At 33.7% G+C, this 13,047-nt stretch overlaps 1 protein-coding gene across 1 annotated transcript in view; it reads left to right on the top strand.

Moving 5' to 3' along the window:
* The window catches only part of Nrk (Nik related kinase), a 131,598-nt gene that overhangs the window by 71,992 nt on the left and 46,559 nt on the right, over positions 1 to 13,047 (top strand). The window contains exons 5-9 of the mRNA XM_004646206.2: positions 342 to 467; positions 3,382 to 3,492; positions 5,334 to 5,424; positions 9,467 to 9,597; positions 11,327 to 11,381. Of these exons, the coding sequence (XP_004646263.1) occupies positions 342 to 467; positions 3,382 to 3,492; positions 5,334 to 5,424; positions 9,467 to 9,597; positions 11,327 to 11,381 (514 nt within the window). The remainder of the gene's footprint in view (positions 1 to 341; positions 468 to 3,381; positions 3,493 to 5,333; positions 5,425 to 9,466; positions 9,598 to 11,326; positions 11,382 to 13,047) is intronic.

The following is a 13,047-nucleotide window of genomic DNA, read 5'->3' as shown; positions in this document are numbered from 1 at the left end:
AGACAATTTATCTTGGCCTTCTATAAGAAGCAAAAATTCTCTTATTCCTTTCAATCAAAATTTTACACAATGGTCAAGTGTGGTGATCCAGGGAACACATTTTAAGAACTGCTGAATTAAGAGAGCTTCAGTTTACTATTTCTGCCTCCCTCCTCTAAATACCAAAGATTGTCTAATTAACCAAAGATTGTCATTTGCTAAATATTCAAGATACTCTATTATAATTTACTGAAGTGTATAAAAGCTTCAAATAGCATTTTACTTTATGAATTTTATATAGCATGGAGATGGAGAGTCATTGAATTGCATGGCTTAGGTTGTTGTCTGTTCTTATTCCATAGGATGAAGAAGAGGATCTCAGGACTGAACTGAACTTTCTGAGGAAGTACTCTTTCCACAAAAACATTGTGTCTTTCTATGGTGCATTTTTCAAGCTGAGTCCCCCTGGATACAGGCACCAACTTTGGGTATGTTTTTAATTATCTTGCCCTTATTCAATAAAAAGGTCCTATCCAAAGATATACTTTCTTTTTTATGTATTTGGTTGTTGCAGTGTCTCACTATGCAGCTCAGACTCATGATGATTCTGCTTTCAACCTCTCCAGCACTGGGATTACAAGCATGTGCCACCATACCCGGACCCTGGCATGCTCAGCCCACTATGGGGGTGGGGCTGGCATGGCATGTTGTGCAGGGAATTGAACTGTGATCTCTCTGCGTGGTTAAGCTTGCTGAAGCAGGTGTTTTACTCTGCTGAGCTATCTTGCCGGTCCCCCAAAGATATATTTTCTTATGAGTTGCTATACCAATTTTGTACACCTACTGGAAAACTTAGCACTCAATTGGTTAATGTAGTAATGGAAATATGTGCTCTAATTCCTGGAGATGAGAATAAAGAAATAAGAAAAAATAACATATATCTAGCAAGTAACTTATATGTGGGATGGGGGAGGACTCAAATGAATAATGGAAATATGTATCATAAAAATTTTCAGTCAAATTTAGAAGATTTCTATCACTCCAAAATGAAACTTTCCTTTTATGTATCACCCACCAAGAAGTTCTGCACACACATCTCACAGATCTTAGCTTCTTGTAAATTTATGTATTCTGGTTATATTGTCTGTGACCACATATAATACATGACCTTTTGTTACTAGATATGTTTAAAGTTCATGTTCTATCATGGATCTATTGCATTCTTTTTTCCATAATTTTATTGAGAAACAAATAGCAATGAGACACTTTCAAATCAAATTGGTAGGACAGTTTCAATAATTAACACATTGCATACTCTCTTCCTAGTGGTTATTTACTGTACAAGATGCAGACATGATATCCTATTTATAAACTCTATTAGAACAAATTCCAGTATTCATTAAGAGAATGTAACCATATATCTATCCTATTTTGAATACACAGATACATAATGGACATTCATCTGTACTGAATAGTGAAACTAGTCAAGTAGTCCTGATACCAAAATGAAAAAACAAAAGAAAAAGAGTTTCTAAGAGTTATGTTTTACCTAAGTGCATAAACTTTGAAATTGCTTACAATGTACCTATGCACCCATGTTGAATTCTACATAAGAATTGTTCCTTATGTAGTCTTTATTTGCTAAGTCATCAGGAAGCCTCCATACCAGTAAAACAATGACTACTTTCAGTTAAAAGTGGCCAAGCTATATTTGAAAATTTTGACTACTTTGGTATCAACAACTACTTTGAAAATGACAATTTACAATGTACTGAACATTGTTGTTCTCCTACAGTCTTGTTTTGAAATCTTATACCATTGTTTTTATTGTTTACTTTTCTTTTCTTTGAAATAAAAAAGGATAAGGGCTGGCCAGATAGCTCAGTGGACTAAAGTGCCTGCTTAGACAGAGTGCAGTGGCTGGGGTTCAGTCCTTGGCATGCCCAGCCAGCCCAGCCCCCAGGGCACACTGAGACAGGGGTAGAGACTGGACATGGTGGTACGTGCCTGTAATCCCAGCACATGGGAGGCTGAAAACAGGAGAATTGCTACAAGTCTGGTCTATGTAAAAAGACCCTGTAGATCCTGTATTAAATACATAATAAATAAATAAATATTTACCATTTATAAATTTCATGCACAAAGTACTATTCTTACAAAGCTAAGAAGATCATTGTGAATGCGTTCTGTTCCTTTCATTATTGAACACTTCTTATTTAGATAATATTAGCAAGATCTTTCAGAGTCCATCTTAATTGAATGGCATTAATTCAGATGAATCATAGTTTAAAATGAGCTTCTTTGCTTCTATTATCACATTGTTAATCTGTACTGTTGATTTCATTTGGCTGTGTTTCTTCTTCCTTTGCTGGCCATGTACACAGGCCAAAGACATGCAGTAGTGTCAGTGGTGAACAGTTAAAAATTAGGGAAGTAGCTTTTTGAAAGAAAACATTGATATTTCAAAAGGAAATAATATTGACTTTCTGAATATTCACAATTTTGAGTTTATCTTTTTTATTTCATTCATCTATAGTGACAATTATCTGTGGATAAAAAGATGTACTTTGTTCGTTTGATAAACTGATTTTAACATGAGTAGTTGTGCATAAATGTGTACTTCAAGTTTGGTAGGTTGATTATAATTGTTATATTCTCCTGTATATAACAATCCTGGTCTGTCCTCTCTGCTTAGCTACTATTATTATTTTTAAGGAATTTTACAGTTTGCACACTCAGTTCATTGGTGGCAAAAATAAGTTTCCTGAGCTATTGAATTCATTAACAGTAAAATCAGAATGAAATGCTGTCAAAGAGGTTAGCATTAAAATAAACTTCCTTAGCATAAATCCTATTTGAAGCAAGCTGTCCCAAAGGAAATCAATTGACAGTTTCCTCTTGGGTTTACTGTTTATCAGAACTTGGGAGAAAATCTTAATTGTTTGAAAATAAAAATAAAAATCATACCTAGAGTCAATATTCATATGAACTGTTTTTAGACCCTACATGTACTTTTTCAGTTTAAATCAATCTGTTCCTTCAACTAGCCCTTTATTTTCACACAGGCATCACTGAGTAGCAGTTTCTTTTTGAGGGCATTTGTTTATTCTGTTTTTCATAAACTGAATGTTCTTTCTAATCATATCTAAACGCTATCTATAATTCAAGGTTTGGTTCAAATCTTTCCTCCTAGTTACATCTCTCTTTTATGTTACCTGACTTTCCTGCTCCACAAATTCTGTTTGCGCTAGTCTTTGGTGTCCTCTAAGACATGTGCGTCAGGCTTTGCATTGCTATAAATCTAAACTTTACAGAATAATAGAAATCATGTAGACTAAAATTCTCTAGATATTTTTAGGACATAATTTTCTGGTTCTCTATATTTTTATGGCTTCTCTGCAGATGGTGATGGAGTTATGTGCAGCAGGCTCAGTCACTGATGTGGTGAGAATGACTAGAAATCAGAGTTTAAAAGAAAACTGGATTGCTTATATCTGCCGGGAAATCCTTCAGGTGAGTTTTCATGTAATCATTCTCTGATGTTGAAAGAACCTAGGAGGAATGAATACACTGTAGTCCATATCCTTATATCATGGTTTAAGAATTTTAATGTCAGTGCACACCTGTTGTCCCAGCTACTTAAGAGGCTGAGGACTGTGAATTCAAATTCAGTCCGAGTGATTTAACAGAACTATTGCTTCAAAAATAAGAAAAAGAACTGGGGAAGTACTCGGTTTGAATGACCTGGTTTAATCCCCAGTGCCTCGTAAAAGACAGACAGACAGACAGAAAGGGAGAGAAAAAAGAATTCTAAACATAACCTTTGGATTAGATAGAATTTTAAAAACGCCAAAAATTTCATCAAAATCAAATATTGATATGATAGCCTTCAATTTTGTGTTGGACCACACCATGTGTGTAATTCTTTCCTGTTTTCTAGGTTTTTATTCCTTTTTCGGGGTATTGGGAATTGAACAACAAGCTTCATATGTGCGAGGCGAGCACTCTACTATTGTGGCTAGAGTTCATTTTTTAAAAAGCATAGCACTGTCATAATAAATTAAGACAAAGGCCTGTAAGGAGAACTCAGTGTCTTATAGAAGGGTCTAAACTGCTATCTACAGGGCTGGGGAGATGGCTCAATGGAATAAGTGCTTCCCTGGCAAGTACAGGGGCCTGAGTTCAATTCCCGGTTCTGATAAATAAATAAATCAATAAATCAATAAATAAATAAATAAATAAAATAAACTTCTATCTGCAGCATCATTTTTTTTAGACAGATACCCTCCTTGAATGGAATTTCTTATACCCAATTGCATGAAAGTAGCAATCTTCTTGCCCTCCTGAACTCAGTTAATTTTTGGTGGCTTAAATGCTTAAAGTCACCCAAGGATGTTATTAACATAAATGAGTAGCACTGTTCAATATTGTTAGAATATCTTCCCTTTAACTTGATTAGACTCATTTGTCATAATACTGTTAATGTCTTGTGTGCACTCTACACTGAGTTTAAATTTTATTTCACCATGTATTAACCATGTGGCCTTGAGTCAGCTACTTAATTTATCCAGACTCACTTTTCTCATGTGTATGTAAGATAATACTTACTAATACCGTCCTCAGAGGGGTACTGTGAAGATTTCATAATTTACTCCATGCAAAGAATTTAGCAAAATATCTTGCAAAGAATAGTGGTTCAGCAAACTTTTGTTGCTCTTATTATTCTGTTATCCATGCCCAGTTGATGTCTAGAGCAAACTAGCCATTAATGTCTGGAGCCAACTAGACATTAATGTCTAGAGCATTATACTACATACTATGTTACAGTTTTGCCAGGTCATGGGTTAGCTCTAGTGGTGAATGGACTGGGGCCAGAAGAGTATGCCAAGACAAATTATAAATGTTTTTAAATGAATTTCCATATTCCCTCAAATGCTCAGCCTACAAGGCTGACTGAAAATATTTTTGACTACACAAATACTTGGATGAGGAATAGAGAAAAACTATGTCTGAGCTATGAAATGGTCAAGACGTGCAATTCTTTGCTTTTATGTTTAGTTGGAATTATGAAGGTTAAAAAGGAAGGTAAAGTGGCCCAATGTATACACACATTACTTTCTGGGGTTTTGTTCTTTCATGGGTATCTTGGTTTATTTTCCTTTCCTTATGGCCAAAAGGAAAATTTCAGGGAAATTGTAATAATTCCAGCCTAAAGAAAGAATTTTGTCTGAAAAGTCAAATAGAGCCATTTCTTACGAATTGTTTTACAAAAAATACCAAGAGTGGTACCAGAAAAGAAAAAAATGTATACTGATGTGCCTTTTTTGTTTTAATGTTTATGCATATATATACAGGGTTTAGCTCACCTTCATGCACACCGAGTAATTCATCGGGATATCAAAGGTCAGAATGTGCTACTGACTCGTAATGCTGAAGTAAAACTGGGTAAGTTTATTTTTGTAGTATGATAGGTTCAACCCAAAATATTTTAATGGAGAAAACTACACGAATAAAACTGCTTTCTTTCATGTTCTTTCCAATATCCTGTACTTGTTTGAGCTGAGTTTAAAAATTTAAAATTCATTTGAGAAGGGAGTTAGAGCAAAAAGGACATGGCTAACTAGTTCTTTTAAAATTATGTAGGTGAAAAACATTGTTTTTTAACTTTTATTAGTACATGTTTGCAGTACATGATTACATTCACTGTAGGGATTGGTACATATACATAGCCCATTTAAATTCTCTCCCCTCAAGACCCCTCTTTTATTTTTCCATAATCAAATGCATTTATTTATCTTATAAGACATTTTAAAGTTAATTATCAGACTAAAGCTAGAGGATTAGGCCAGAGAACATAAGAAATGTCTAATTGGAAGGATTACTTTTTGCTCATTGCTTTACCCTCTACTGTAAATAGCTATTGTATTTATTTCAGTAAGTGAATTGAGTATTTACTATGTACAAACTGATATGTCATGGACAGGGATGGGAAAAATTTCTTTCCACATCCACATCTATTTTTTCCAAGAATATTAAAGACTGTTAAATTACTTGAAAACAAAAATTCTTCTTTGGAGTTACTTCTCAAATATTTAAGGCAATGATATCAATCAGAAATTATGCTTTAATGACAGCTAAATCAAATTTAGCAATAAAAATAAAAAAACAAAATCTATAGATTTATATTCCAAGGGGCAGAGTGGTATAATTTATTAACCCCCCCACACACACACGTACACGCACATGCACATGCACATTTTCTGTCAGTTAAACAGGGAATAATATGTTACAATTTTTGATATGTATATATCTATACATATCGATACATACATGTATATTCCAATAATAATATATTCTTAATAATACCATAAATTGTATATTCTTAATAATACCTTAAAATTATATCAGTACTCTATAATAACAAAACTTCATTGATATGAACATACATCATCTAATCATCTGTATTTATTACATTATTTTTAACATTGCTTTTAGCATAAATCAAGATATTTCTCCATTTTTTGCTAAACTAGTAGAAGTACAGTGGAAATTTTGATCACTAAAACATTATTTGTTGACGCCATACTAACTTTTCTTGAAATAAATGACTTTCAAGAAAATATACTATTTTTTATGTCTAAAAGCTACAAATCTGACAACACAATTTTATGAAAACATGAGAGGCATGTATATTTCTGCCTCAAATGTGCTGATTAGGTAATCCACATGAAGCCTAAACAGCATGTATAAATTGCAACACTATGCTTGGATCAATTTGCTGGCCACTCAACCATTTGCGACACAGAACAGGACTTAGAAATAAGTAAAAAGCCAGTAAAATATCTGTCATAAAGTCCTTGAATCAAAGTTCATGTATTTTACACTGAAGGAGATCTTTTATTGATGCATTAGAATTCAATCAAGTTTATTTTACATATAACCTTTTTACAGTACATTTAGATTTCTCAGATCTTAGCTTTATTTTTTTTCTTTCAGTGCTGGAGATTAATCATAAGATCTTGTACATGCTAGACAAGTATTGTACCAATGAGCTGCAGTCCACCCCGATCATAGGGTATTCTTAAAGTACATAATAAATTGTAGAAGGGGAAACTAATGATAGCCAAAGAAAATGACAGTGAGAAAAAAGACCAGAAAAATTTTACATTGCAGTTATTATTGATCAATAGTATTCATATTCCATTCTCAAAAGGTTATTAAAGGTTAAATTCAGCCATTAGTAAAGTTTCAACTCTACTTATCTTAATTTCAGCTTTTGTTTTTCTTTAATTCTTCTCCCTTTTTTCTGTTCATCACTGTTTCTCCTTGTATTTTTGCCACATATCAGCTTCTGGGCCTGATAGATATTACTCGGTCCTTAAAATTCACCATTAGGGTTACTGGGAATGCTAATTTAAGCTATTTGTGAAGAAAGAAAGAAAAAAATAAAAGGAAGATTGATTTTAAATAATGAGAATATGCAAAAACCAGTAATGATCCTCACAATACTGTATGATACTTTGATTTTTGTTGGTATTGGAACCTTTATTAAAGGCTGCGTTAAACTACTAAGGTTTTTTTCTTTTTCTTTTAAATTTTCAGACTGCTTTTCAGTCAGTTTTGTACATTGGGCCAGGGAGATGACTCAGCAGAATAAGCACTTCCCTTGCAGGCCCAAGGGCCTGAGTTCAATCCCCAGTTCCGCAAAAAAAAAAAAAATAAATAAATAAATATAAATAAAAAAAAAATTACATCATCCTCTGAGTTCCTGAAAGCCATTTTCTTTTTTTAAAAATTTATTTCGAAGAGTAAAATCAAAAACAGAAGCAAAAATAAATAGCAAAAACAAAGACAGAAGCAGAGTAATATATGACAATACATATGGTACAGAATTTCAAAACAAGAATAAAAAATTAAAAATGGTTGTTATACTATGTATTTTTATCATATAATTTTTTGCTAAGGTTAACAGATACAGATTTTTCCCAATTTTTGGATTTTCTTTTCAGTCTGTTGATGATTGTCTTTGATGAGCAGAAACTTCTCACTAATATGAGATCCCAGTTGTGGGTTTTTAGAAGTATTTTCCGTGAAGTTTGTGTTTTGTTTAAGAACTCTCTTCCTACCCCTATGCCTTCAAGATTTCCACCTACTTTCTCTTCCAGGAGATTTAGAGTTTCTGTTTTAATCTTTAGATCTTTAATCTATTTTTACTTATTTTAGTACTGGGTTTCGTTTTAGTTTTCAGCATGTTGGAGAGCCAGTTTTTCTAGATGTTTATTAAAGAGGCTATCTTTCTTCCAGTAAACATGTTTGGCCACTTTGTGAAAGATAAGGTGGCTGCGTATGTTTGTAATTGTATCTGCATCTTCTAATGTGTTTCACTGATCATCAGGTCTAGTTGGTTTGTTGTTGTTGTTGTTTTTGCCAATACCTTGCTGACTTTATCACAGTAACTTTTTAGTATGATTTCAAGTCAGAGATTGTAAGGCTTCCTGCCTTGCCTTTGTTGGCCAGCATTGCCTTTGCTTCTCTAGGTCTTTTCTGGTTCAAAGTAAATTTTCAGAATATTTTCTCTACATCTGTGAGGTTAATTGATGTTATTTTCATAGGGCTTGCTTTAAATCTGTATGGCCATTTTCACAATTTTGGTTCTTCCTTTCCCAGAGCAAGGAATATCTTTCCATTTTCTGTAATCCTCTTCCATCTCTTTTTTCAGAGTATTTTAATTTTAATTGTTTAGACCTATTACTTCCTTTATTAAATCAATTCCTAAGTATTTCATTTTTTGGATGCTATTGTGAAAAATCTACCGACTTTATCCCTTCCTTATTTTTTTCTGGAATAAATAACGTAAGTTTACTATAGCCCTGTTTTTGGTCTGTTTCTGAGGATACTATACTAACTATTTTCTTATGAAGTATCATACAGATTAGAAAACTAAATCATTGTACACGTAAGCTAAGGTATAGAGATCATGGTAAGTATTTGCATTTAATTCAAAAGATGAGCTAAAGAATTTAACTAAATTCTATCAGAGAGGTCATTTTTCTTTTTGAGTAGATAGTACTTCTGATTTCATGAGTGAGGTTTCCAAGTCAACTGCTGACAGTTTTCAGTTTCCTGAGATATTGCTTATAGTGCTGTCCTTTCTCCAGCTTAGTGACACTTTAAAAAGTTACGTAAGTTATCACTTCAGAGACACTCAGGTTATACCAGTGGAACTGTATTTTTAATATTCATAATATATATTCATTCAAATGTCCTACAGATAGATACAATGTGGTGTCTCAGTCCAACACAAACATCAGTAATTACTTGTTTCCCAGTATTCCTGCAGTAAAATTAATGATGAAGTTTTCTTGGCTGGAATGAAAAATTTATTATCCATCATGACTTTCTTTTGGTTGATTTTCCAAGTAAAAGCAATAACTTATTGAGCTTTTTGTTCCTGATTAATTGTTTTGACATATGCTAAAATTTGCAGTGGATTTTGGAGTGAGTGCCCAGGTGAGCAAAGCTACTGGAAGGAGAAACAGCTTCATTGGGACACCATACTGGATGGCACCAGAGGTGATTAACTGTGATGAGGACCCAAGAAACTCCTATGATTACAGAGTAAGTGTGAGGATCCAAATTTTGAAAGGATTTTTGACTAACATTTCTTTCTGTGGATTAAATAAAAGAATAAAAAACAAACAGAACTTCTTTTGATACTGATTCTATTTTTGGATGTGTTTTTATAGTATGCATAAGAATGATATTTTATAAGAATATAGACAAAGTAAACCATGAGGAATTATTTCAAAGTAGCATGTCCAGTTCACATTGCTTGTAACTTCTTGGTAAAAGCATTATATTATGCGGTTTTATATGGAAAATTAACTTCCAGAGTCTGCGGGTTTTATAAACTCAAAAATGAGTAAATGTAAAGCCAGTGATAAATTCCCATATTATCCCCTAAAAGAAAAAAAAAGTAATTTGATTATTATGGGTAATGGAGAAAATCCTTAGTGCATAGTTCATTTCTAAAGCCACAGGAAAATCATTGGAATAGATAAATTATGTAAAATGCATGCTATTTATTAAAATTTCCACTGAAGCTGCAATATGTGCCATATACATTTTTATATACATTAAAAAGAACTGGTGAGGAAATAAAGAAAACTCTACATTTTCTATAGATGGGAAAATCCTCACTCTCCACATCATAAGTTATCCAAACAGTTCACTGTGGTCTACTGTATGGAACTTATACTCAAAACTTGAAGTTGATTAATTTAGGTTTCATTTCTTTTCCATTTTCTTAAATGTCTTCTACTTGACCTGAAGAGCAATTATTTACTGAAAGCTTATTGCATGTTCACTGCTATACTAGGACCTGTTGAGGCTAGAGAAGCATACTGTTCTTCAAATGGCTTTCTGTATAAAGTTGTATTTTATTCCTGTGTGTATGTTGCTATCTTCCACAGACTTTCATTGGTATTAGTTACTCATTTTAATTTGGCTCCATGTACTCAAAAGAAAACTTAAGCTTAGACTTTAGCAAAACTGAAGAGATCTGAAAATGAGGCTTCCCAAAATTTATTTATTTTCTTTAGGAGTCATCCAAACAGAGGACCTCTAACACTATGCCCTTTCCATTCTCTGAAAAACAAAGTATATAGATGAAGATAATTCCATTATCTCCATAATTCTAGGATCTGTTTACATAATTCTAGGATCTATTTAATTGTCAAAAACTATTAAAATATTTGTGTTTATATTTATGTATAAATATATTAGCTAGAAATATTGCTTTTATAAGTAGCATAATGTAATTCATATATTACTTGACATATAAATTGCTATATGTATAATTGTATACTTAATACAGGAATATCATATAGTTTATATATCAAGTGGGTGTATGCCTCAGCAAAAATACACACCATTTCGGGGAAGTGGCTGCTATTTTACTCAGAATTTTTCATAATGTGAAACCAAAGTATAGAGAGTTAAATCATTCGCCCTAGATCATGCTGGTTGTGGTTCTATATATTAAAAATTCTCTATGGCAAATTTCCTTTGATATTTCAGGTAAGAAAGCAAGCAGCACATCTGAAGCCAACTTTCCTTATACTGAACTTCATTCCCTATAAACTCTTTATGTAGTGGGGTACTGCATGGTCATAAGTCAGACAATACCCTACAATATCAATATATAATGAATTTTTCTTGCAGAATAGAAATGAATGGGCTCTGGCATTTGTATCCTTGTTGCCATCAAAAGACTGTTTTGAGTCTCTTAGTAACACCCATCTCCCATTTCTAAGTGACCCATTTTTGGCTGTTTTTTCTTTTGCAGAGTGATGTGTGGTCTGTGGGAATTACTGCTATTGAAATGGCTGAAGGGGCTCCACGTGAGTAAAAATCTTCAGTATTTGTTAAAGATTAAGGAAGTGTGCATATAAATCTGACTTTTGGAAGAAAATCAAGTAATTGTTTTAAGCTGTCAGGTTTTACTGGCCACAGATGTGTCACACACTATGTGCAAAATTATAAATGATGATCTACCATGTTGGTGATGCTTTTGTTGTAATTGCCATATTTAAGCCAGACATATACCTATAATCCAAGAAGGAGGAGTTGTTTTGATGAGGATGACAACAACTTGGGCTACCTAAGTGAGAGTTTCTTTCCAAAAACCAAAAAGCAAATTGATAATTTGATATATAAAAATTTTGTACTTTTTCTTTTGATAGTTTATGTTAGGCAAAGTGTTATTTCAGTTTAGCCTCAGTAGTGCTATGACTTGCGACTCTTGAGCAACCAAAATCTAAAATATTTCACTTTACATGGAACCATGGAAAATTTAGGTTTCAGAAAATTTATAGTCATGCACTACTATTGCTTCTGGTTAAGATAGATGGGGGAAAAAACCTCCAGTGGTTCATTTAAATTGTGTAAGTCCTAAGCAATTTTGGATAGTAAGCATTGTTTGGTGTTGGTTTTTCTTTTGCAGTCAACCCAGCCCACTCCTAGTCCCTCCTTTCCTCTTTATTTTCTGTTGTATTTAGCACCTCTTTATCATTTAGATGACCAACCAACATCCTGTTCTCTTAAAGCACAGCTTTCTGGTAGAAAAGTTAAAATGAAATGGAAACATTTGTATAAATGATTGATATCCATTTAATGTATGACTGTATGTCATATTTGCTATTCTCAGTGTTTACATCCCAAGGTATAAATGGTAATGAATTACTGAAAAATTGTATGAGAAGTGAGAGAAATATCTTTAGGGATTATGTAGTGGGACTTACTTGTTTCCTCTTCTCCAAACATCCTGTAATCTCCATGTTCTCGTATGCTCTATCTTCATAACATCCACCTACCACTTTGCAAACTTGAACTATCTTAACATTGGATTGCAAGATCAATGGGAAGAATTTCAAGAAGTACACATAGTAAAAACATAATTATTGATAATTGCTGATGTCCCTTGGAATACTAAGGAAGATTTCAAATAAAGTTAGAATAGATGTAAAAAATAGTCTTGATAAGGAGATGTAAACCCTATTTTCTGCCTAGAAAACATAACTTTAATTATATTAGGTTGAAGAGTAGAGCAGCTATTGCTTCTGGCACTGCTTCTCCAATTTTTCTTTTTTTATTTTGTATTTTAGAGAAGGGTCTACAGGGTGTTCAGGGGCTCACAACTAGATTGGACTCATAGTGATCCGCCTGTTTACACCCCCCAAGAGCTGGGATTACAGGCATGGGCCACCACACCCAGTCTCAGTTGCTGTTTCAGCGTACCCTGGGGGTGGGGCCGGCACAGCAGGCCTGAGGATTGAACCCCAGCCCCTCCACCTGCTTGCAGGCACTTTAAATCTTAATTTCTTTTTTCTTTTTATTTATTTGAGAGAGAGAGAGAGAGAGAGAGAGAGAGAGAGAGAGAGAGAGAGAGAGAGAGGGGTGTGTGTGTGTGGCCAACTCAGCCCACCAGGGGGCGGGGCTGGCTGGCATGTGGTGCTGGGGGATTGAACCTCGGTCCCTGATGCTTTGCTAAGCTTGTTCTAAGTAGGT

The sequence above is a fragment of the Octodon degus genome, unplaced genomic scaffold (assembly GCF_000260255.1).
Source record: "Octodon degus isolate 3935 unplaced genomic scaffold, OctDeg1.0 scaffold00259, whole genome shotgun sequence".
NCBI lineage: Eukaryota > Metazoa > Chordata > Mammalia > Rodentia > Octodontidae > Octodon > Octodon degus.
The sequence above is the reverse complement of the archived record's forward strand: the minus strand, read 5'-3'. Positions and strand labels throughout refer to the sequence as shown.